The sequence below is a fragment of the Sinocyclocheilus anshuiensis genome, unplaced genomic scaffold (assembly GCF_001515605.1).
Source record: "Sinocyclocheilus anshuiensis isolate Anshui unplaced genomic scaffold, SAMN03320099.WGS_v1.1 scaffold283, whole genome shotgun sequence".
NCBI classification, from domain to species: domain Eukaryota; kingdom Metazoa; phylum Chordata; class Actinopteri; order Cypriniformes; family Cyprinidae; genus Sinocyclocheilus; species Sinocyclocheilus anshuiensis.
The window spans coordinates 5,323,396-5,350,973 of NW_015549605.1; the positions used below are offsets into that span (position 1 = coordinate 5,323,396).

Consider the following 27,578-nt stretch of genomic DNA (forward strand, 5'->3'; position numbering starts at 1 on the left):
CACCTCGCTTTTCAGACCGATGAGCTTTGTAAAAATCGACGTGTTTCAGAAAGGCGGGGCATAGAGGAGAAACAATAATGTACAGTATGTGGAAAATAATGTGTTTTTTGAACCTTAAACCGCATAAACACATTTCATTACACCAAATACACAAAATAATGTTCTTTTTAGCAACATCATATGACTCCTTTAAAGAAGAAATACAGCAGTGCGATCCTGACAGACAAAATGAGCCACCATTTAGAGTACTACATTGATTGCTACACTACGACTGAATGAATTTACCATCTGACCTTGTGTATTTCTATTTTGTTACAGTAAAGCAATTGCATTAATTGCTCTGTTAGAACTGGCACTGTAAAACAGTTTAAATCATCATTTGTACACTCATTATAGGGTTTTAGTGCATATGATGTTGTGTTGTCATGGCAACAAAGTTGTAAAATTGGATATAACTGCACACAAAAAAAATAGTAATTCATTTTTTTAATACTAAAAGCATTTTAACACACTCATTGTTTTTCTTGTGGCTAAATATTTTAGCATCCCCATTCACTCCTTTTGCAAGTGTCTCACTGAAACAGATTTTTGGTAGGCAGAAACAAATGGCAATTGATGTATCGAACATAATCGTATTGATGTATTGTAATGATCATAATCTTTTTTTTTTTCACCATTTGAAAAGTGAATATTTAAACTGATGATGGCGCTATAGAGTTGGTTCTCGACACCTCAAATTTGGAGGTGTTAGATCTAGAGACCCCAAAGTTGCTCAGATTACTATTCAGACATATCACTAGATGTGTACCAAATGTATAATTTTCCTGCTTGCGGTTCGTAGGGTTGCCATTGACTCCCGTAAGAAGGAAAAAACCAACAGATTCAATAGGGCCTATAGCGTTTTTGGTGGTAGTTTATATAGTTGGTTCTCGAGACCTCAAATTTGGCCAAATTACTATTTAGGACCACCACTTGTGGTTCACAGAGTTGCCATTGATTCCCGTTAATAAAGAAAGAAAGAAAGAAAACCAATAGGGGCTACGGCATCTTCGGTGCTTGGCTCCTAATAAATTTGTGTTGGTCAGCATTATGCGCATATCTCGTCACTGAATCTTATCTCATATCACTTGTCTTGTGTGTACAGTTTCGCTTCTATTGCAAGTGTCTCACTGTAACCCAGATTTTTCATAGGGAGAAACAAATTGTTGCTTTTTCTAAAGGATTCAAAAGATAAAACCATTTGAAAAGTACATTTTGGAACCTACGGTTGTGCAATAGAGTTGGTTCTAGAGACCTCAAAGTTGGTCAGATTATTATTATCAGACATACCACTAGAAGTGTACCACATTTCATCATTCTACTACCTGCGGTTCATAGGATTGCCTTTGACTACCATAAAGAAAAAGCAACAGATATAACCTTCAGTGATTGGCTCCTAATTAATTTCTGCACATTATAACAGTCGATTCATCATCTCTAGTTGATATCACTTGTCTCATGTCTTGAATTGAGGCCGTTTGTTCATTCAGAAGTAGTTGCAAGTAATTGGATGCTACTTTCATATTGTGATATTTGGATTAGGTAACTCGTTTCTTGTTAGTAAACAGTCATTTCTACTGGAATACATTTTTAAAGTAAACGTCCCATTTCTGTGTCCAGCGGGACTCCATTAGACCGGTTGACCATTGAGTCGATGCTGCTATATTTAGCATCTGATTAAGTTGGTGTCTTTGCCAGACGGATGGCACCAAGACTGTTTGTTTTATTGTGTGACCGTGTAAAAGCAGCCTGGGATCAGCTCGTGTTTTCCCTCCCTCTGTCCCTGAAAGCGTCACCGCTGCGATTTATGAACCTCTCTCCGCGAGTCAGATGGAGATACAGCCCTGCATCTTATCAACTGGATTGAATCTGATTATTCAACGCCACAGCCAGTTGTTGTTTTGGATGCATTTCTAATCTTTGTGCACGAGTTGTTTGGCTTCCCGTCTGAAGCCAAGAATGTCGTGTAAAACGCTGAGTGATTTATGAAACTCGAGCAGGGCCTGTTTTGCTCCGTTTCTCCTGCAAACAAACACAAGCTTAGTCCGTCGGCCCTCAGATAAGGAAGTGATTCTCTCGTTCTTGGCATCTTTGGCTTATGGAGAAGAATATTCCATTGGGAAAGTCTGGATGTTGATAACAGCTGTTATAACTGATACACGAGGAGTGATCGTCGAGTGACAGTAAAGCGGGGCATTTGCGTCATTGTACGGCAGTTGTAGGTTGCTGAAACACCCCATGGCCGCCTCATTTCTGGACCGGGTAAATTATAGCCGTTTTCCCCTAATTAGAACAAGAGAGGCTGACTCTCAGGAGGACCGCAGCGGCCGTGATGACATCACACTTTTCCCACAAACCCCAGAGGCAGCTCTGCGCTCAGACCGTTGAGCTGTAAAGATTGAGTTGTAGATTCACATTCGCTGTTTATTTAGAGCACATGGCAAGCCACCAAAGATTGGGGAGATTTATTGCTGTTTTGTAATTAGTACAGCAAGTTCTTCCAGTCAGGGCCAATCAAGTGAAAGAAAAGCCATTGCAAACTAAACCAATAACATGCATTTGGAGGAAGGATATATGGCTTATGCATAGGAGGAAACACAGAGGTCTTTGAATATCTGTGCTGTTCAAACCAGTACAATGGCTATTTCTCCTATATATATATATTTTATATACGTTTTATTAATTTAATATATGTATCTATTAATTTATTATATTTTATGAATAATTTATTATTATTATTATCAATGTATGAAATTATCAATGTTTGAAATTAATAACGAAATTAATATTTTCATACACTGACATATACAGTGGGATCCAAAATAGACCAGCAGTATTTTATTTTTATTTCATCTTATTTGTATTTTATTTTTGCATTTTACTTATTATATTATATTGTTATATTATGTTATGTGTCTTCAATATTTCTTAGTAATTTAAGTCATGTTTTTCATTTTAAAATGTTCAATATACAGAATTTTTATTTGATTTATTAAGGCAATAGTATCATTCATTTACTATTATTATGATTATTTACCTTTTTATTTTTTATGTATTTTTAAAAGAAAAATATTTGGGGATAATAGATTTGTTTTTTTACATGCAAACTATGTTTCTTTAAGTCTTTGTGCTGCACTCTATTCTAGTCGGAAAGTTGGAGTTTCCAACCGTGTCCTGGAAAAGTGCTATAGAACAATAAAGAAATACAAAAGAAGTTAATTTTGCTGTGAGCTGAGGCAATATTTCATTAGTCATACAAGCATTGTTATAGCAGATTAACCCTTTTAGCTTTCTTGTTTTAGAGCGACTTTAATGGCAGTGATATATAATACAGTTATTCCTTCAAATGCAAACTTTTCTTTTAATTCTGGCTCCAATGCAGTTTTAAGCAAGAAACATTTATCATGCCTTATGATTACAGTTAGAAAACTACCTTTTTAAGACCTTTAACCCATGCAGATCTGTGACAGATGATGCAGGAACTTCCCCATCCTCTGCAGCAGCTGTGTTGCAGTAGTTCTGTCAATTAATGTTTTCAGTTTCTGCTTTTGTCACTGACATCATCGGTTCAAGAGCCTCCAGCATGAAGCTCATTAGACAAAACTGAATTCCTGCTCTGCTTTTAATGGAGTGTGACTCACAGCACATGCACCCATGAGAAATAGACTTCATTCATGTAATTATATTAGCATTTTATTCAAATAAATTGTTTTCATACATTGCAATAAACAGTGGGGTCCAAAATAGTCCTAAATTATATTTTTAATATATATTTTTTCTCAATTATATTATTCACATTGCTTCAATGGAAAATTACAATTTAATCGCATTTGATTACTGACCTATAATCATTTCTTATAAATATTTCTTAGTAATTAATTTATTATTATTTTAAATGTTCAAAATCGTCCTTTTTTTATTGTTGTCTTCTTATTAGACTTAGTCATTGTGGTCTCAGACTTTTGGGCCCCATCATATATTAATTATAAAAATGATGCTTGTTTTGAACTGTCAGCTTTCAAAGGTGAAAGGTTTTTAGCTGTTTAACTGCAGGATTCTCATGTAATCAGGCAAGACTGAAGCTGAGAGCAATTAAATGCACGCTTGCAATAAGTAGCTTTAGGCTGCATCTTTCTGAGTGTGTATTTTCTTGTTCTATTAGAGATATGGCTCATGCAGTTTGTTCTTTTTGGTCAGACACCAGGGTTTTGACTGACACTTCTCTCTAACTCTTTTCCTTGCGGTGCTCTAATTGCTGCTTCAACGTCAGTCTGCAACACAAACCGCATCCAGCAGAGAGCCAGGGTTTGCACGTCTGAAATCTGGTCAGAGGAAAGCCTCAGAAGATTCAGACTTAGGTAGGCAACGGAGATGCAATCGGATATCTGGTCCAACATTGCGCTCTGTGTGGTCCGACATCTCTGCTTTTCTCTCCGTCTTTCACCTTCTCGAGCTAATTTTTTGTCGCTGAAGCGCTGTTGCGAATTAAAGCCCATTGTGTAAGACTTCGCACTTGGAGGTGACTACAGATTGATAGATTACCAGAGTTGGCTCTTCTCACGTCATGCGCCTAAATGCTTCTCACATGGTCCCTCGGCGAGAGCAGAGTTTTCTCATGCATTAAAGCTAACCGACTGCTCCGAGCCCCAAACCTCTGTGAAACTGAGCCTCACTAATAATTAGACCCGCAATCACATCGATGGCTTGTGGGAAGGGTTCGGCGCTTGCCAGAGCAACAGAAATGTGGACGACTGTTGTGATTGGCGTGCTTTAAGATGGACAATTTTGTCTGTACTGTCAGAATCACTAAAAAGACCCTAGTGATCTAATAAATGGGTCATTCTGTGAAATCGGTGCTATTTGCATTTTTGAAAAGGCCATTTTTGAAAATTAAATTACTGTAATTTTAATATTTTGAATTTATGGTCTATAAGACCCTGTTTAAGTATTAATTGCATTGTGACATTTCAAACTAAATGAATGCATGGTAATATATGTTGAGAAATAATTATGTCAGGGTTGACCTTTCTTTTATGGTTTGACATTAACATTAATTGAATATTACAACACTAGTGTCCAAGATCATCCAACTGCAAGGTGCTTAATAAATATATATAATAGTAGAATATTATATATTGTTTTGTGTGTGTGTGTGTGTGTGTGTGTGTATATATATATATATATATATATATATATATATATATATATATGTATATATATATTAGTATTTAAAATATTTATAAAATTATTTATAAAGCTAGACCTGGTGGTATATGATTTTATTTCATATAAAAACTCATATTGGTAGTATTTATGATATTTTAATGATTAATAATTATTATATAAACAATTTTAAATGTTAAATATATTTATTTAATATATAAGTAATTTTTTTCACATATGTATGAGTGACAAATAGCACCCCATAAATACCAGAAACATCATGTTAGCCAACAATGCCTTAACTGACCTTCGCTCATGCTAGAACAGCTGACTAAATCACGCTTTTCCAGAAAGTGTTTTCATCCCAAAGTACGTGAAGATGGTATGTTTGCTACTCAGAGCTATTTACAGACTAATTATATCTCCCTTTGTCACAAAACGTTTTTCATTGGCATTGTCTCTAACACACTGCCATGTAACAGATTGCCATATTGCATATATCTAGCTTGGCGTTTGGGGTCGAGGGTAGGGGTTTGCTCCACGCTAGCAGCTACTCATCCACAGCAAATGTTGCATGTGCTCCTGATAAACACTCATGCTCCGAACGCTGCAGTGCCGCAGTGACTCATCCAGATTTTTGCTGCTGTTCTCTTACCTGAGTAAGCAAGTTATGTTAGCCCACAAAACATGCCTGCTACACAACAAAAGCTAATGAATTGCTTGGAAAATCGGTTATCTTTTCATTTCCACCTGGGCCTGGTTATACAAAACGGCACATGTGTTAATAAGTGTAGCATGTAGGTGTTTGTCTTTGATTCTCATTTCTTGAGTTTGTAGTTTTGTTGGGTTTTCAAGACATCTTAAGCATTTTATGCTGCATTCTTGTCATTTTGGAGTGATCATGTTCTTGAGATGAGCACACATCAACGTCACAACATATTTGAATGTGTTAATTGAAGAATCATGGTGGAAACTTATTAGTATTGATCATGGACTCGAAATTGCCCAATTTTGGCTTTTTATTCTGACCAAAATCGCTTTAATGTGTATTAAATTGTAAACGAGCTCCAGGAAGACTTAGCAACAGGCCCTTAATAGTGAGCACATAGCGTAGCATACTATTAGTCGTCATACTTGTGGTCTGGTCTTGATTTTGGGTGCATTGTTTTCGAGTCCGAGAGGAAGTGAGGTGCGAGAGAGAGGTGGACCCCATGTGGAAGCCATTTCCTCGTTCCTGTGGCCGCTTTCGAGAGCCTCAGGCTTTGGTTCTTACCCAGAACTGGAGCGTCAACTACGGTCTGAACTGAAATTTAGGATCTGGTTACTCTTATTCGGATTGTTGTTTTTGGGGATAGTGGTGTGGGATTCACTCCAGTGACGTGAATCATTTGAATCTGTTCACCGTAGACTTGTGCCGGTATTCGGTAATGCGTTATATCACGGTAACGAGTATGCACGATATTGTTATCGTGGGCTCTTCTAAATACCGTGAATAATTATATATTACAAGTTATTCAAAATTTTGAATGCATTTTAAGAATACTTTTCTACGGAGGCCGAGAAGTGCAAAGCAGATCACAATTCTGAAAACAAAATAACAAATTACAAACGCAAATGCAAGTCTAAAAAACAAAATAACAATTCAGAAAGCACAACAACAATTCAGAAAACATTATAACAAGTCAGAAAACACAACGACAAATCAGACAAACCGGAAAAGGTAGGTATAGTTTGAGACAGCGCCATTGGTTTGGGATTACTCACCGCTGACTGGACGAGACATCTGTCAATCAACGTATAGGAAGAACCAGCCGAAGAACAGCGGAGTCGTGGTAGAAAGTTCGGAGATGGTATTAAAGTAGCTCAGTTTAAATGTATTGTATGAATTGCCCTTACTATGGAATAAAAAATACGGGTAGCTATTGCTCATTGTGAATGTTAATGCATTAACTAAGGTTAACTAATGAGGTCTTATTGTAAAGTGATACCTATTGGTCTTTATAGTTCTTTTGCACTTTAATCTGTGTAAAACTTTTAGCTTTATACATTTTTCTGTATTGCTTTATTGCATTTAAATGTTCAGTTATTTTTGTTATAAGAAAAAAGTTATTAAACCTGTATATAAATACTGTATTATGACAGCACTTTTTTTTAAACTAAATTTCAATACCGTGATAATACCGCATACCGTGATAAAAGCATTAGCAATTAATCGCAACATGAAAATTTGATACCGGCATATCCCTAGTTCACCGTAAAGACGAACTCTGATTTGGCTGGCTCTTCAGGTTGCTCTTATTTGGTTCATTGCATTTGAGGACAGCTTTTGAATCATTCCAGTGACTTGAATCTTTTTTTATCTGTTCACTACAAAGATTCATTCAAGTTGATTCACTGATTTGTCAGTGGCCTTTTCTGCAGGTTGCACTTATTCAGTCATTATTTTTGACATTTTTTGATTCAATCGAGTGACTTAAATAATTTTGAATCTGTTCACCCGAAAGATTCATTTTAATTTCATTTGAACCCTGTCTGCAGGTTACTCTTATTCGGTTCATTTTGAATAACATAATTTGATTCAAACAAGTGACTTGAATCCATTGAACCTGTTCACCAAAAAGATTCATTCAGATTCGTTCAGTGATTTGTCAATGGTCCTTTCTGCGATTGCATCGTTACACCCAAGTTGTGTGTGTGTGTGATATTATTATTATTATACGAATTCTACTAATGAGAACCATATAAAAACGCACTAAGGATTAATGAGCTACTGGATTCATGAATATTAATCAGGTTGTGTGCGTTCAAAATGTGCATGTCTGCAGATCTAGAGTGTTTAAACATCATACTGAGTTTACCACACAAATAATGACATAGATCTGTCAGTTTTTGCCCTTCCATCTTGTCAACTGCTCAGCTTGACTTCATCATGCTGTAGAAAAATAAAGTAATAGTCTAAACAAATTTGTTATGAGTCTCAATAGCATCCTTGTGTCACTTTAATTGTCTGTGGTCATCAGTCAATTTTACACATTGGTAATTCTTCCGCCCTCTTTCTCCACTTGTTGTGACCGATAGTGACACATGACAGTCATGCCCTCTTGCGTTCAGATCCTCCTTCATGAATCAGATGTCCCAGTTCATGCAGTTCGTTCATCTTGTTCAGACCTCGGTGAACAAAATGAGTCAGTGAGCAAGAATGATTTGTTCGCTAGCATAATCTCTTGTTTCATTCTTACCTTTTGCCTTTTATTAGTGTCTGTGATGTCCTCCGATCTGCAGGCCGTGGGCTGGCGTGTGGAAGTGATCAGTGTAAACAAAGCCAGTGTATAGAGGACTCTGGCAGCGGTGGACATTTGCACACACACAGTCCATTAATCATCAGATAACTCCTGCTAGCTGTCCAACCATGTCTTTCACATCCAAAGATTCTTGTTCCTTTGGCTTTTCTTCATTTCGCCCCTATCCACAACATCTAAAATTGCTTCACAGCTGCTCTTGGGATGGGAGGAAAAAACATTTTCAGACACCGTGTTTACATTGCTCTTCTCGCAAAGTGCCTGCGGGACAGACAGACGTGTAATGGAGCGTTCCACCGAGTAGAAACGCCGGACAACAAGTCAAATAACCGGGTGTGAGAGAATCTTGGCCACGTTCCTTTTCCTGTCAGTTTGTTTGCCATGTCTCTACGAAATGTTTTCAGGCCTTTCACAATTATGCTAACACAATCCAAACTCTCCTGGACTACTGTCAGATGTGAGACACTTAGTCCGGCATGAATTTTTGTTTTAGTAAGGACAAATGCTAACGTAGCGAAAACCCGAGAGTGTTGACAGAGCATCTCACTTTTATCGCTGTTTGACAGTGTCTGTCAGGCTTTAATATCGAACCCTCTGCGTTTCTTCTCCTTCATGACCTTCTTGTTTTGTAGGAACTGTCTATGTTGGCATTTGAGACTGTAAGCAATGGTGCAGGGTTCACGTCTCTGGTTAAATATGACCCCAGCTTTGTTTTCCTATAAAAGGATTCATGTTTTTGTCTAATTTAAGATGACTGCTTGTATTTGAGCACGAGCTAGAAGTCAGCTCTGGTCAACTTTTCACATTCATTTTGCTAGGTATCGGCTAAATTGCTGTGAAGCTAAAGAGTTTGAGCGAGCGGCAGAACTCTTGGCTGCGGTGTGTAACCCAACAAAAATATCAAACGACAGCGTTAACCTCTTCCAAAACCTGGTTCTGGAAACACATGGAGAATGTGGCTTAGCTCCATTTAGTCCAAACAAGAAACAGGTTTTTATAGGATTTGGGTTGAAATTCAAGGCGTTTCGAGCGTATTGCGAGCCCCGCATCACCAGACCAGTGTTGGTCAGTTGAGAATATTGGATTGGCCATTTTTCAAGGGATTCATGTGTGGAAACAATGAATCAATCAATCTCACCGAGGTTGGAAGCGGGTAAACCTCTCGTTCTTAGCATCCCACGCGTTTTAGAGTTATCGGAAAAGGTGGCTGCCTCTTACAGGTGTTTGCCAAGAGTGCCAGAGTTCAGTAATATTGCATTACCAAAACCTCATGCATAGAAACAAACTCTTTTTAGAGCCTATTAATTGGTTTGTGGATGTAGCATAATGAGTCTTTCTGTTCTGCCATGCAACTTGTTTTTGTATGTATCATTCTGTGTGCCTTAAAATGTTTTTTTTTATTTATTCACTGTTAATATTGCTAGTTCTGATGCTTAAACATTTTTTCAACAACCCCTAAACCCAAGTAATACGTTTACCCAGCTAAAAAAAAGTTTAGTTTTGCTAATGTTCCCACTAGGTTATGAAAATGTTCTCTCAACATTCAAAACATCCATGTTTTAAAAACTTTTTTGGTTGTTGTTGGTTATGAATGTTTAGGAAACACTCCATTTCATACTTTTGCAAACATTATAGAAGCATTAGTTTGGAATGTTTTAAAACAAGTAGTAACATTTAAAAAGAATCCAACTGAAACATTTAAGAAAAAAAACATTCCATGAATGATAAATAAACATTTATTTATTTATTTATTTTGTGCAAACGTTTTGAGAACATTATTAAAGACCCAGGGGCTGGATTCATGAAACATTCATAAGAAGAAATTTCTTCTTAACTGCCATTTTCTTCTTATTTTCTAACTTAAGAAAAACGTTAAGAATATTTTGTATTCCCAAAAATTCTTAATGATTTTCTTTTTTTTTTTCCTTAAGATTGTTCTTAAAACTTGAAAATAATCTTCTTAAAAATCATCGTCAATAACTCTTTAAAGTTAGGATAACCTCAGTATTGTTTTAAATTCCAAATGGAAAGAAAAATTTAAAGAATTTGAGTTTTCAAATTAATTGTTATATTTAGGCATTACAACAACACTAGCTACATGTAATACAGGACTATTAATAGGGATGTGCACAAGTGTTGGCTGATAATGTAAACAATGATCAGTCATGATTATGTCTGACACGACTTCTTACTGAGTTCAAAATTCAGTAACAACTCTTATAACAAAATAAAAAAAAAGTTAGGAAGTTCATTTTTAATTTTAGCATATAAATAGGACATAATGTATTCAGCGCATATAAACTCGCCCATACGCATGACACGTTTACTGTGACAGCACACACACACATACAGGATGCGTTCAGTAGAGACTGAGCCAAAAAAGGCCACGCACATATGAATGAAACATTCCCAGTGCTGGGGGGGCAACTCATTACATATATTCTGGATGATGTAATCAGATTCCAAAAATGAAGTACTTGTAATTAGATTATATTTTAAAATACTTGTAATTAGACTAGAGTTACTAATTTTTTGATTACATGATTACGTTTTATTCACACAATAGCAATACATTTGTCATAATTTATTGATTCTCCTTAATTCTTCTTTTTCATCTTCTAAATTTTCCCTCCTAAAATAGTCTACCACTTGCATATGTTCAGAAAGTTTTGTGGACATTCACTAGTCGGCTGACTATAATAATACAGAAAACTGAGAGGCCACCCATCATTTGACCACTGGATTTACAAAAATCATAAAATGTGTGGCTTAAACTTAAAACGCCAAAAGTAAAAGTAACTAACTGTAGTTTAGCAATCGCGTAGTTGTCATATCGAAGCAGAAATAAAACGATTATTAAGATCAGAACTCATCGTAGCTCTGAGGTCACTCGGGTCGCATTTGTTTTTGGAAGTTGTGGGAACAAGGCAAAAAAATGCTTTTAATGAATTTCAAGAATATTGAGGCTGTAATTCCAGCCCAGTGCTTGAAGAGCAATGCAACATCTTGTCAGAACGGCTCATTTATCCAGACTCACTGGATAAATGCTTGTCCGCAGCATGAGGCTTCTGAAGGCTTCTTTATTGATTTATTAATGCTGTAACTGTGGGGGCTCAGGAGACGATTGGCCGCAGTTATCAAGGCAGTTATTCCACCATTCTTTGGTCTGAGAAACGTTACGGCTGCAATCCGAAGAATGTGGGAAGTAAGTGTTTGGATGCCGGCAGAATGCCGGTCAGGATTTTGCAGCGACCGCAGATTGATGATATTAATGTACTCGTCAGATAAATAAATTCAAATGCGCATCACTCAAAATACAATATCTCCTGGGCTTCCCTGCTTGTATTGAGCAGAACCCGTTGCAAACCGCATGAGGAGCGGCTCGGAGAGGAAACTTTGACTCCAGAAGGTGTTGAGTTTTCCTGTTAATGGGAAATACATGCAGCTGCAGCGGTTCAAGTGTCTGCTGCGCGACTAAAGCTGTTCATTATGAAAGCTCTCAGTGTAGATTACTGAATAACGCGCCTCTCATTTGCATGCAGGTCACACAACACCTCTGTGCTGACGTCAGTTGGGTCACTTGGCTCCTAAACCTGTCCTGATTGGTCCAGTGGGTCATTTCCTGTCCAGCCTTGTTCGCTCTCACTGTGATTGAATTTAGGTTATCTTTGAGGCTGCTTTCTGATGTCGTTTACAGGGTGTGAGTGACAGCTGTCGTCATGTGCAATGAGGTAAATGATACAAGTTTTAAGAATGATCTTTTCTTTCTCAATAGAAATAATTTTTTTTTAAAAACTATTGTTCATATAGAAAATTATCATTGTAATATGTCTGGATGATTTATTTACTTTTTTGGGGCATTTTTAAAATGAATTCTAAATGGATTTTTATTTAAATTATATATATATATATATATATATGTATATATAAAACATCTAAAATGGTCACAAACTGTAGCATAACTCATTTTGTGCAAACAAATGGGATATATCACACATGATGTGATGAATTAGCATAACAGAACAAATGACTCATGCACATGTGATAGTACTAACTCAAGCCAGAGATGCTTTGTTCATCCTTTCCCATTGTTTTTGTCTCACTTCCACCCAGCAATCCCATCATCCACGAGGCCTTTCAGTGCGGCTCCCATTAAACCCCACGGGTAAATGACGGACGTGTTCATTCCGTTCCTCCAATCAGCTTTGAGAGAATGCCAAATCCATCTGCACTGTTGCCCTTTCACTCCCCAAAGACTCCCTGTGACCTCGTGACATCTTCACTGTTATTTTCAGTGGATTATAAAGCAAATAGTTCTGCTCCTGGATGCTGATTGGTTAATTCAACAGTACAGCTGTGCTAAAATATATTTAAATTAAAATGAAATAACATAAGAAAAAATGTAAACATAATGTCAATACTACTTTATACATTTTTTTTTTGTATTTTTTTTTTACATTTATATATTTGTGTCAGTGCCTTTTTGTACCTTTGTGTATATTTATTTTTATTTTTGTGCCTTTGTTTTCTCATATATACATTTTTTTTTTTTATGTACCTTTTTTTAATGTATGTATTTTTATATAGTTATTTTTTCATTTATTTATTTGTCAGTGATTATTTTGCTAATTATTTTATCTCTCTCTTTCTATAATTTTTATTATTTTTTCATTTATTTATTTTGTCAGTGGTTTTTTTGTACCTTTATATATTTTGAATTATAAAAATATTTTTATTTTTAAATATTTTTTCATAGATTTTTTAAATTTGTGTCGATGCCTTTTTGTCCCTTTATATATTTTCTTTTTTATTCGTGTGTGTGCGTGTGTGCGTGTGTGCGTATATGTGTACAAAAGCCAATAAAATTAAAAATTTAATTTTTAAATAAAAAAAATTACTTAACGTTTAAATTAACAATTAAACTTAAAAATATATATCTTTTTTCTTTTCAACTGTTTTATTTGTCAGTGACTTTTGGAACTTTTATATATTTGTTTTATTTATTCATATTTATATCATTCATTATTTTAAGGATTATATTTGTAACATATTTATCTAGTTCCAGACAAAGATTGAGTAATTGTTTAAAGCTTTTGAAGTCTTTGGACACGAGTGTTCCGCAGCTGTTGCTCATTTTCCCATGATGTTCTTGTGATGGGAGCACATGTGGTGAATCGGTGACGTGTGCTCTAACAGTGGCCTGCTCTGATGTCATAACCCCAGATTGTGTTTGTCTCAGGGCCATGTGATGGACAGCAGGCCAGAGCCCTCAGCTGCAAGCTTGTGAGTGTGTGCGAGGTGGCGTGACACGGATTGGGTACAAATATAGCCGAGCTCTTTTGATAATGAAGAGATGTACGTGAGCGTTTTTGTCCCCTGAGAGCAGACGCTCCCCAGAGACGGGCCGCGCATTATGAAACGCATCATCCTCTTGTAGTTTGGCAGCCTGTTTGTGGAGGCCACATCAAAAACTCGGCCGAGTTCAGCGCTTCAGTCATGACACAGAATTCCTTTCGCTTGTTTCGTTTTTTTCCTTCTGCACTTCAAACATGCTGGACTTCATGATGCATTAACGAAACGCTGAGAGGAACCCAAGAAATATTGAGTCTCTTTCAAAAATGATTGCTTTTACTATAGGGATGTGAGTGTCTTTGTCGGTGTTTATAGAATATAATTCAAAGGTTTGGTGTCTATATATATTTTTAAAGAAATTGATGCTTTTATTCAGCAAAGATGCTATATATTGATAAAAAAAATGTAGCATGGTTTCCCCCAAAATATGAAGCAGCACAGCTGTTTTCAACATTGATAGTAATAAAATGTTTCTTGAGCAGCAAATCAGCATATTAGAATGATTTCTGAAGGATCATGTGACACTGAAGACTGGAGTAATGATGCTGAAAATTCAGATATGATCACAGGAATAAATTACATTTTCCAACATATCAAAACAGAAAACAGGTATTTTAAGTTGCAATAATATTTCTGAATTTTACTGTATTTTTTATTAAATAAATGCAGCCTTGGTGAGCAGAAGAGATGTAATCTGACCCCAAACCTTTTTCTAGCAATTTTCTAGCAAATAAAAATGTTCTATACAAATATTCTGTTCTATATATGATGTGTATGTGTGTATGCATATATGTGAAGTAAAACTGTGAACCGATGAGATTTCACAATAATTATGACTCTAAATACAATCATTTTGATCTACTGCAATAATATATTACATTATAAAATAGCCTACTGCAATGCAATATTTTATTTATTTGATTGTTTTGCATTATGCTAAAGAGATTTTGCTAGAAATGTGCGAAATGTATTTATTTTTATTTATATAATAAATGTTTAATGAATAAAAACTCATATAAAATATAATTAAAAAATACAATTTAAAAAATTCTTTTAAAATGTAAATGTTAAATTTAGTTTGAAAACTTGTAATTATATATTGTGTATTATAATATAATGTGTTTTCTTCGTTTAAAATTAATTGTATTATTTCTCTCTTTAGGTGTAGATAAGCAGCACAATGCAACAATAATTGTAACTGGCAAAATGTCTTGTTGCACAACATTTCTCATCGTCAGGATAAAAACTCAGATTAAGATGACAATTTATCGCTTTTACGACATGTTTTCAGGGTGTGTGCTTTCAAACAATATAAAAAAAAGTTATACGCCATACAAACACCCTAATAATACCACTAGCTGGTGACTTTAATAAAACACGGCTAAAAACATTGTTCTGTACTGAATAACCTCGCTCCAATAAAATCCTAACGTCATATTTTGCAAGCAGGGCAGCGGGTTCACGCAGGCCGAGTTGGCGAAGAGTTCGGCTCTAATACCGGCGAGTGGCTGTTCAATCGCTTCCATCAAAAATCTCGGATATATTCGTCTTGTCATCTCTCGCCGTGCCGTGCGTAAAGCACACTCACCACACAGGAAACTGCAAAACATGCATCTAATTACAGACAGTGAGCCGCTTCACTCCACTCCCATTTATGGCCACGCTTAACCTCAACCAGCCAATTCTTTGCATTATTAACGTTAGTAAGAGATGACAATGAAAAGTGTGAATTTGCACAGCCGCGGTCGCTCCTGCAGTGCTGTGTGTTTATGAGTGCATTAAACACGGTGACCGCAGATAAACAAAGTTTTCTTGCAGTCGGATTTAACTTTTAGATCAAGATTTTGTGCTTGGGTTCCTTTCAGTTATTGCATGCACATGCTGCGTCCGAGGCCACACTTTACAGCTCTCTTGAGTATGGCAAGCCATTTTAACATTGTCTATAAAATGTACTACTAGGCCTGTCTATTTTCTTTTTTTTTGGCTGCTGTTATTTATTATATTAGGTACTAGTACTATTTGTTGGCTACTAGTGCTTATTCTTTAGGTACTAGTACTTATTCATTACATACTAGTTCTTATTTATTACATGCTGGTACTCATTCATTAGATACTCCTACCTATTAAGACACTAGACACTAGAATGTAGGCTATTAAGTACATCGATACTAGTACTTATTATTAGATGTTAGTACTTATTCATTAGAAGCTAGTTATTATTAGATATGTGTACTTATTCATTCGATACAAATACTTATTATTTTGGTACTTGTACTTAGTAAATAGATGCTACTTATTTATTAGACATTAGTACTTTTTTCAATAGATACTAGTAACTATTCAGTTGTTACTAGTAACACATTTAAATTTTTTGCAATTGATGTCATTCAAACATCAACTAGTCAGTCAGTTCTGACTAGTATGTATCCAATTATGATTAGTAAACATTTTGGTAACACTTTATTTAATGGTGTCCTTGTTACACGTTACGTACTTATTATTATAATAACAATAAATTATGCATAATTACATGCAAGTAATCCTAAGCCTAACCATATGGTAAGTACATGTTGTAACGGGGCTGACAAGACGTGAGACGTGCGGATCCATATGCAAGCTTTATTCAGCAGAGAGGTCAGAAACACAGGCAGGGTCGAACAAATGGCAAACAGGTATATGGCGGGCAAGACACAAGAATAATCCTAGGGCTAGCGAAGGTCGACGAACGGCGAACAGAATCAGTGCAATGAATGATGGGATATGTAGTCCGGGGTGATATGCAACAGTGTGTAGTGCGAGAGTCAATGAAAATGGAAAGGGTGACCTCTGATGGCTAGCAGACGAAAGTTCATGGACCGGATACGTAACACGTAGTTAATTAATATTACTTCGTATTTAAATGTATAATTACACTGTAACAAGGACACCTTAAAATAAAGTGTAACCAACATTCTTTATATATAAATATGTATTCATTAAGAACCAGTACTTATTTTTTTAATAGTAGTACCTATTATTAGTTAGTAGTTCTTAATCATTACATACTAGTGCTTATTTATTGGATACTTGTATGTATTAAATGGATGCTAGTATTTATTACATATTATTTATTCATTGCTAGTTCTTATTTACTTATTCATTATAAGTAAATAATACCTATTAAAATACTAGACCATTAGTTACTAGTACTTATTGATTAGCTTCTAGTACTTATTCAATACATACATTATTGTATAGTAACTAGTACAGTATAATAAGATTTGTTACTAGTAACAATTACAACAGATTCTAGTGTCTAATAAATATGCACTAGTACCTAATAAATAACTATTTCATAATATATCTATTAAATGGGTACTCCTATCTAATTAAAATACTAGTACTTAATAAGTACTAGCATCTAATGAATACTTACCAGTACTTTTTAAAAATATAGTAGTCACTACTAAAATAAATACTAGTCAGTATGTCAACTGAACCGAATGACAGTTCCCCATAAAAGTCAGTCAAAAATGTAAAATGTCTTACTAGTGACAGTAGAATAGTTACTAGTCAACTAGTATTTAATAAATAAGAACTGGTGCTAATGAATATGTAGTATGTTTAAAAAGTTACTAGTAGCTCAGGAATAAGCACTAGTAGCTAATGAATAAGAACTAGTACTTAATGGAGTACATACTAGTATTTAACAAAATAAGTACTAGTAGCATTAAAATAGGTACTAGTATGGTGAATAGTGAGGCCTAAATGTTAAAATGGCTTGCCATACTCTATGCGTCCTATGGGAAGGTGTTGTGTAGATGTGAAGCAGGCAGCAGTGAAAACAAGAGCAGCGTTTGCACTCACAGCTGAGTTCAGTACAGCGATGCAGCAAACTGATGACTCCCAGATGTTTAATAAAGCCCCACTCTGTTTCTGTGCGCACACACATTTTCTCGACTGCATCCCCCCCTTGTGATTTCTTAAAAACAGGCATCACTAACCCGTCCACAAAAGCTGTTTTCATTTAAAAGCCAATTACCTTAATAAATGGAGTACATGTACTGTAATCTGTTTACGTCTCTCGTTAGTTTTGCACACAACTGCCGATATTGTATAATTTCTCACATTGTTAACGGTTCACCTCTTGTTTCCATATGAAATGCTGCTCGACTGTGGGAACGGGAGCTTTGCGTGTGTTATGTGGACGCTGTCTCTCTACCTTTGTGCTGTCTGTCTGAAACTCTCTCAGTCGCTCTCAAAATCAAAGAGAAGTTGAGAAGTTTGCAGACTTCAGAACTTACAGACATGCAGTGACTTGGTAAAATTTGTTTTGTTTTTTGTGATTTTATTATTATTATTTTAAATAAAATGTAATTAATAGTATGGGCAAATCTCACAGAAGCATGTCATCCCAAAATACAGAACAAATAAAATAAGAAACATAATTTTCCATAACAAAAAGAAAACTCTTTAGGATATTTTGCACTGACACATTTTTCCTCACATATTCTCATTACTGTAATGCATCTATTTTTTATTTTATTTGTATTCCTTTTTTTTATTTGAATTTTCTTAGGTTTTTTTTCTCTTTAGTTTTTTTTTCTTTCAATTTTTAATTTATAAATATGACAGTAATGCAATCATTTTTACTGTATTAAATATTGTGCTAGAAATAAATAACAAAAACTGCAGTGCCATGTTTTCTTTGCATTATGATAATGCAAGTTTGCTGGAAAATGTGTTGAATCTAATATCACAATATTAAAAATTATTAGGCTTCATGTTTTAAGAGCAAAAATTTAATTATTTATATCTATTAAAAAAATAAGTAAATATAAAAGTATTATATGAAAGTATTAAAATATTTTTAAAAATACAGGAAATATATATAAAAAAATAATAAACATTAAAAAAAGATTAACAAAAATTAATTAGTCCTTTTTATTTTACATATTGTAATTATATTTAGTCTATTCTATATATTGCATTACATTATAAATAAATATACATTTATATATACATTATATATAAACATATATACATTTTGCATTATGGAAATGCAAGTTTGCTGGAAAATATGCTGAAACTAATATCACAATAAAAAGAATATCTTACAAGCTATATGTTTTAAGAGTAAAATAATTTTTCATTATAATTATAAAAATTCATTTTGTTTGTTTATCAATCAATTATTATATCACTGTATTAAAATAATTTTTTCAAAGATTAGTTTTTCCTCTTTTTCTTTTTAGTTTCTTCTAATTAAAATAAATAAATAAAATATTTTAAAGCTTGAACTGTATCACTCAAAGTACTAACAGGACGTTTTTTTAAGCCCCGTTTTGTTCCAAGTTAGCCTCTAATGCAACCCATAACTGTAATATTGCTCTTTTTTTAAGCAATGCTGGTTAATTTTTCACAAAACAATATCTCTATCCCACATCGTAATATTGTTCCATTAAACTGAGCGTTTGGGCTCCAGAGGGCCGGACAGACGTTGGCCATTGTTCCAGGCCTTTCTGTTTTGTTAATTTCTGCGGTCGTAACAAGTGGAAGGTTTAGTTAGCAGCAGCTTGTAAACGAGCTCCTGTATGGAATGTTTTATCAGTTTGTTTCCACTGGATTCTCCAGGAATGATTTGCAGCGACTAATAAAACAAGGAGGGAGACTTTCAGTCTAATTGCCTTTATTTGACTCGTGCTATATTCCTCCTGCTGTCTGGATAGTGTGGCTTTGGCTCCTGGCTTCCATTGTGTTCACTGAATCGACTCTGTGCGCCAGGCGTCTTGTGTTTTCATGCAGTGTGGATGTTTCTGCCAAACCCGTGTGTTTAGGAAAGACGACGATCGTATCTCTTCACTATCTTGGGAACTTTCAGAATTTCTTCATGGCATGAATTCAGAGATGAGTGTTAAACTAGACGACACACTTCCCAGTAACCCGTCTGTTTTGGCCACTGTCGTACACCGGATTTGGCTCGTGAAGGGTCTCTCACTTCCATTTTTCCCTGGTTACTCATTTCTCACTCTAAATATTTGAGTTGTATTTGATGTATACGTGTTCTTTACCCTGGATTGGAGGATTGGCGGATAGTGAAAGTACTCAAGCCGCACACACACACTAACTCGCTTACGTGCTGAACCACATCCATTAATACAAAAAAGACTGCCTGTTCACAAAGGCACTTTTGTGTTGGTGTACTATTAAGGGTTTTTGTTACCCAAAAGAAAGCAGAACACCTGCCGGTTTAAGACGACCACACGGGCGAGACGGAACATTCTCTGAACAGTTTGTCCACATTAAATCTGTTTATCTGAATGGTAACATTAGGGGTTTTAGTTCTTCCCACTCGTCAAAACCACACGCTCGAGCATCTGTTGTAAAGTATCAGTGTGTTTTAATTAGTGGTACTTTCTAGGGATTTAAACACAACTTTAGCATGTCACTCAGGGCTCAGAGCAACATGTCAGTGACTTTTCTTCAGAAAATTATCATTTTTTTCTTCATGCCATTGTCTCTTTTTCCATTGCTCTCATTTGCTAGCTGTATAATTATAAGCACCCATACTGTTTTCTAACTATTCAACAATGGCAAATTTTCTCTTTTGCTTTGAATTAATACCTTGAACCTATAAAGTTCAAATACAAAAGAGATCACATTGTTTTTAATATTCAATCACTTATGAATCATAGGGTTGACTTCCTTACTGAGAGTTTTGAGCCAGTATCTTAGTCATACCAATTCTGAAACAATTAGTATATATAGTTATACTAAACTGTGACTCAAGCTAGTGTACTGATTAATGCATACTGCACACTATATACATAAATAATTTATTTATTGTGCTGTATGAAAAAGTATGCATTATGCATAAGCATTTTAAGCAGAAGTATGCTTGTCACATGATCTCAACATGCTTAATTTAGCAAGTGACATCCATTTAGCATTTCAAAAATAATGAGCTAACTGAAAAGATTGTCACTAAAGTAAGGTCAAACCAAGTGCATTGCATAATGGATATTTGCATGCTATATGTAATAATATTCAGTAATATTATCAATTTAACTGCACTGACACTGTCTGAAGACAAGATTTGAACAGAATTGAGCTGAATAACAACGCTATTGTCTTCTGTAGAGCTGCTTTTGTAGCTGAAATTGAATTTGTTTCTTGTGAGCTTTACAACATTGACCCTTATTGAACTGTAGAGAACAACATTTGTATTAAATTAAGCTGAATAACAACACTACTGTCTTCTGTAGTGCTGCTTTATATCTGAAATTGAATTAAATTGATTAATTTTACAACATTGACAGTTATTGAACTGAATTGAAACTACTAAATTGAACTGAATAACAACACTATCTTCTGTAGAGCTATTTTACAGCTACAATTGAATTTGTTTCATAATTGATGAATTTTGCAACATCGACAAAGTTATTGAACTAAATTGAATCAACATTGAACTGAATTTAGCTGAATAATAACACTACTCTCACAACTCTTCTATAGTGCTGCTTCATAGTTGAAATTGACTTTGGTTCGTAATTGATTATTTTTGCAACATCAACACTATTATTAAACTGATTTGAATCTACATTGAACTGAATTGAGCTGAATAACAATACTATCTTCTATAGAGCTACTTTACAGCTGAAATTTTATTTCTTTCATAATTGATTAATTTTACATTGTTGACAGTGTTACTGAACTGAATTGAATCAGCACTGAAGAAAATTGTGCTACTTTACAGCTGAAATTAAATGTTTAATAATCCATTAATTTCACAACAATGATGCAGTTACTGAACAAAATTTAATCAACTATGACCTAAACTGAGCTGAATAACGACACTATCTTATACAGAGGTACTCTTATAGCTGAAATTGAATTTGTTTCATAATTGATGAATTTTGCAACATTGACAAAGTTATTGAACAAAACTGAATCAACATTGAACTGAATTGAGCTGAATAATTATGCCATTAAGCTGCTTTACAGAAATTGAACTCATCATAATTGATGAATTTCACACTTATTGAAATGAATTGAATCAACAGTGAACTAAATTGAACTGAATAACGACACTTTATCTTGTACAGATGTTCTTTGTGGCTGTAACTGAATTTGTTTCGTAATTTAGATTAATTTTACTACATGCCTGCAGTTTTACTGCATGCACTAACATTTTACTACATGCATTAACAGTTATTTTCCTGTTTTTAACGTGGAGCTGCTTTGAAACAATAAAAAAACAAATGTAACTTCGCTTAGTTATATGTATTAGTTGTCAGATCAGTATGTTTTTTGGCTGTAGGTTTTGTTTCCAGCTGCTACCCCTCTCTCTCTCTCTCTCTCTCGCTCTCTCTCGCTCTCTCTCTCTCCTGTCTTTACCTGCAGCCTATTTGAAATAATGACAGAGAGAATTACACTGTAAAAAATACAGGCTCTGCTCCCAGAAGCAAAAAAGAAAATTGCTGGTTCAAAAGAGTGGAGTCAGCAGTGCAGGCAAGAGGCAGATGGAGAGGAAGAAATGATTGGTTGAAATAAAAGTGTGCCCCCGTCAGAGCTTGGGTGTGATAACGGATGATTTCACCTCCGGCGGGCAGGTGACAAAGAGAGTGAATTATTGTAAATATCCCATAATCCGTCAGCGGGGCGATCGGGTCATCCGAACACGTGGAGCGCCGTGTGTCTGTGTATAGATTTGACTGATGGCTGCGCTCTCTGATCAAGCCCTCCTGGGATATTAAACTTTCAGCACATCCCTCAAGCTCACTTTATCTTGCGTAAAGGTGACATAACTCTGAACGTCAGGGAAGAGCCTTCGTCTATCTGGACAGAAAATCTCTTTTCCTTCTGCTTTAATGGTTGTCGTCCTTTGATCTTACTAGCATATTAGTACTGTAATTGAATAAAACACTGACTTCACTTTTATATGCACACTGTATATATATATATATATATATATATATATATATATATACATACACAAAAGTTGGAAAGAATGTACTTTTATTTTAGGATTCAAAAGGATATGAAGGATATGAAAAATCCAAATCCTCTTCTTTTGAACCTTTTGTTCATCAAAATATCGAATATAACCACAAAAATATAAGCAGCAACTGTTTTCAACATTGATATAATAAGATGCTAATAAATGTTTGTAATAAATGTTTCTTGAGCAGCAAATCAGCATATGATAATGATTTCTGAAGGATCATGTGACACTGAAGACTGGAGTAATGATGCTGAAAATTCAGCTTTGAGCACAGGAATAAATATATTCAAAATGAAAATGGGTATTTTAAATCGCAATAACATTTCATAGTTTTGCTGGGTTTTTTTATCAAAAAAAAAAATAATAATAATAAATGCTGCTTTTGGTGAGCATAATTATGAAAGCTTGTTTCTGCAATGGAATAAAAAATAAAAAGGTAACTGCGACTTTTTATCTCACAATTCTGACTTTTTTCTCCCAGAGTTTATTCAGAGAAAAAAGAACAATTTTGTGGGGAAAAAAACTGAGCATGTGTATCTATTAAAACATTATGCACTTTGATAAACATTTCAAACAGTAATATGCTATGCTGCCGGTTTTCATCAGTTATTTTAGTATTTTTAATTTAAATTTGTGTTAAAATGTCTTAACTTTTGTAAGTCTGAACAAGTAATGATCCCAGAAGTTAAAAAAAAAATCATATAATAAGTGTACAGTTAATGTAAAACTAGAAATGAAGGTCAAGTTGAGTGCTTTGCATTGTGGGATGTATTATTCCGGGGAGTGTGTTGTGCTGTATGCTTCATACTTGGGCAAACATACTGCAAAAATAGTATGAGTAATTACAAAGGTCTCTGCTTTCCTTTTCAACTTTCTCTGTGACTGAATGAGATGTTTTTTTCTCAGATAAACGTGAACCGCTCTCTCCCTCATTAAATATTTCTTCATGAATTTATGCTTTCTGTGCTCTGTTTGGGCTAGCGCTCATATTGCTTTCATGCTTGGCCAGTGAAGCTGCGCGCGTAGCGTTGACCGGTGATAGATAGATGCATATATTTATCTGAAAGTTAAATAAATACAACAGCACATTCCAGCACAGAGCAGGAACTACAACAAGAGCGTATCGTCTTCTAGGATAAAAGTACAGAAATGTCTGAGCTACTACAAATAGAAAAAAAAAAACAGTAACACTACAATAAGGTTCCATTTGTTAACATTAGTTAACTACATCAGTGAAAAATGCTTCTAAAGCATTTCAAGCAATAGTTCATCCAGATTTTACTCATCAGGTCATCCAAGATGTAGGTGAGTTTGTTTCTTCATCAGATTTGGAGAGTTGTAGCATTCCATCACTTGCTCAACAATGGATCCTCTGCAGTGAATGGGTGCCGTCAGAATGAGAGTCCAAACAGCTGATAAAAACATCACAATAATCCACAAGTAATCCACACCACAGCACTCCAGTCCAGCAATTAACATCTTGTGAATCAAAAAGCTGCATGTTTGTAAGAAACAAATCCATCATTAAGTGCTCTGATTCAGATCAGACCACTTTTCCATTGGAGAAAGCAATATTACTGATAGAGGACTCAAGTTAAAATGCCTTGATGGATTTGTTTCTTACTAACATGCATCTTTTCACTTCATAAAATGTTAACTGATGGACTGGAGTGGTGTGGATTACTTGTGGATTATTGTGATGTTTTTATCAGCTGTTTGGACTCTCATTCTGACGGCACCCATTCACTGCAGAGGATCCATTGTTGAGCAAGTGATGGAATGCTACAACTCTCCAAATCTGATGAAGAAACAAACTCATCGACATCTCGGATGGCCTGAGGGTGCATGAGTACATTTCAGCGAATTTTCATTTTTGGGTGAACCATTCCTATAACAATCAGGGACTTACTGAAAAGTGCGTCCAAAAGTATGCGAGCATGCTTGATTTATCAGACGTCTTTTAGTGGCGACATGATCAATCAGCTTGTTTAATGGAGGAAGTGAAAGTACTAGGAATTGTGATCAAGATCAGGGTTACTAGTTACACTCCAACCAACCTTCCCAGCGGCTCACGCCGTGTCCCACGCCTCTCATTTGCAAATGCACACGGCGCTTATATTTAGCAGGCACCATAAATTATATACACATTCAATCTCATGTAAGATTCAATAGCGTGTAGAGCGTGAATCTTGTGATAAATAAAGTGCACAGTGGGTTTAGTGTTCAGGATCAGCCAATGAGGCGGCTATTACCATGAAGATTATGATAATGAGTGTAGTTCTGTGTATGAAATGATTTACTCAAGACAAACGTCATGTTCCTGAAGCGAGTTCCTCTCGATAAGACTGATTGTTCGGAGTGACTCGGGTGAAGGACGACGCTCTGAAACACTACGAGATTCTCAGGAGGTGTTTGACGTCACGTAAGCTTATGTAATTCCTCGTGATTCGTCATTTCGTGGAGCTGAGGGTGACCTCGCTAATGTTTCACAAAATCGTCTCTTAAAGAGAACAAATGAAGCGGGTCTCGGAGACCTTCGTCCCTGTCGTAAACTCTGTGTCAAGTGTTTGACATCACGTAAGCTTATGTAATTCCTCGTGATTCGTCATTTCGTGGAGCTGAGGGTGACCTCGCTAATGTTTCACAAAATCGTCTCTTAAAGAGAACAAATGAAGCGGGTCTCGGAGACCTTCGTCCCTGTCGTAAACTCTGTGTCAAGGTTGACCTGACTCCTGCAGCCCGAGGGGGCCACAGGTCTCTTTGAACATTATATTGTTAATGAAAATGGAAAACAGATTAGATTCTGGGACTTCAAAGCCAAAGAGCATGGAGGTATGTGCGTAACGCTCTAAAAATCACTGGTGCTCCCAAACAATCAAAGACTGAAACTTTGCATCTGCACCTTCATTATGGTCTGTATGTTTGGAGCAAAAGAACTTGGAATAGATTTAACTGTTTACTCTCACTCATGCCATTTCAGTGCTGTTAATATTTCTGTGGAACACAAAAGGAGACTTTTTGAAGAAACTTCATGCAGGTCTTTTCCATACGATGTTAGTTCATATGCCTGTCGTGCTCCAAAAAGGACAAATAAAAAATAAAATAAAATAAAATATTAGTTCATGTGCCTGTCTTGCTCCAAAATTAAATTAAATTAAATTAAATGCTAAAAGTCAATTTAGGCATCACGATATTATAATGTGTACTCTGCAAAATGTATGTTAATTTTGAGATCTGCTTACATTGTCATTAATTTATTATTAAGTTATTATATGAATTACTATTTTTTAAGTTTACTTTAAGTATTAGATGATAAAGGTAATGCACTATTAAATATCCAATATCGATCAAATGTGATAAAATCTGTAATATCAATCAATAACTGATATATCATCAATACACTAATTCACTCAGCAAGGATATATTAAATTGATCAAAATTGCACAGTAAAATTGTTTATGTAACAAAAAAATCAAATAAATGTTGTTTCTGAACTTTCTATTCATCAAAGAATCCTGAAAATATTCACAAAAATATATTAATTATATTAAGCAACACAACTGTTTTTAGCATTGATAATAATCATATTTCTTGAGAAGCAAATCAACATAGCAGAATAATGACTAGAATAATAATACTGAAAATTCAGCTTTGATAACAGGAATAAATTACATTTTAAAATATATTTGTATATAAAACAGCTATTTTAAATAATAATAATATTTCACAATATTACAGCTTTTACGGTGTTTATGATTAAATAAATGCAGGCTTTGTGAGCAAAAGAGACTTCTTTTAAAACCTTAAAATATTTACCAACCCCAAACTTTTAAATGATATATTGTGCATAACATCATGAATCTGTCATAACAGTGCATTCCTCATGCAAAGCCATCATATGACCTCAGGACTACTTTTATAGTGCATTTATGCTGCTTTTTACAGCTTGACACGTGAACGTGCAGTTCATATACATGCACATTCTTGAATCCTTTTGTGTTTCACAGGGAAAATAACATCTATTGGATTGGAATGACGTGGGTGTGAGTAAACCATGAAGTTTCTATTCTCTCGTCATCATTGTCTTAATCATCCCCCGCTTTGGGTGGAGAGCATGAGCAATATGAGCGTGACCCTCAGTGAAGTCCAGTGGACGCCGCAGTCGCACCAACCGTTTGCTTGCCCTCCTCTGATTCTGGTTCTGCTGTTCATTTTTGATTTCAGGCCGTAGATGTGCGAAACGTGTTCGGTCCTTTCAGACGCCCGAGGTGTTTCTCTCAGAGCTGTGAAGTCCAACTCCCCGACGTGTCAGATCACAGGGCCAGCCGGCAGAAAGCAGCGGCTCTCCCACTAGAGCTGAGTGCTACGGGTTACCTCCTCGAGTCAGGAGGCTTTCATGTCTGACATGAAGAAACTCATCAACTCATCGCTCTACTCGTGCTTATTAAAAAGCATCGTGCTTTTAATGAGCCTGAGAATGAAAGAGAGTTTAAACTCCTGCATTTTTTAGTTTTAGTGCCGGAGCTCTGGAGGCGTTTTCATTAACGATTGATGATCATTACGAAACTTAACAACTCTTGACCATCTTTGGACAAAAAAAGACCAACACTTATCCCACCATCCCTCACTTAAGACCACGTTTAGATGGGAGTCACGGCCTTGCACTTAATGGTTAGCACACATGCTTAGACACATGTACACACACACACACACACATATATATATATATATACATATATACA

The 27,578-nt window shown here is 35.3% G+C and overlaps 1 protein-coding gene across 3 annotated transcripts in view; it reads left to right on the forward strand.

The window, feature by feature from the left end:
• The window catches only part of LOC107658952 (zinc finger protein AEBP2), a 38,572-nt gene extending 25,720 nt beyond the window's left edge, over window positions 1-12,852 (forward strand). Inside the window, exons 8-9 of one of the 3 annotated variants that reach the window (XR_001630855.1) lie at window positions 12,044-12,232; window positions 12,615-12,852. Coding sequence is in view for 1 of the 3 variants with exons in the window: in XM_016447691.1 (XP_016303177.1) it covers window positions 12,615-12,657 (43 nt within the window). In the remaining 2 variants the exon portion in view is untranslated. The remainder of the gene's footprint in view (window positions 1-12,043; window positions 12,233-12,614) is intronic. The other 2 variants (XR_001630856.1, XM_016447691.1) reach the window with 2 other exon arrangements.
• Window positions 12,853-27,578: the final 14,726 nt, after the last annotated feature.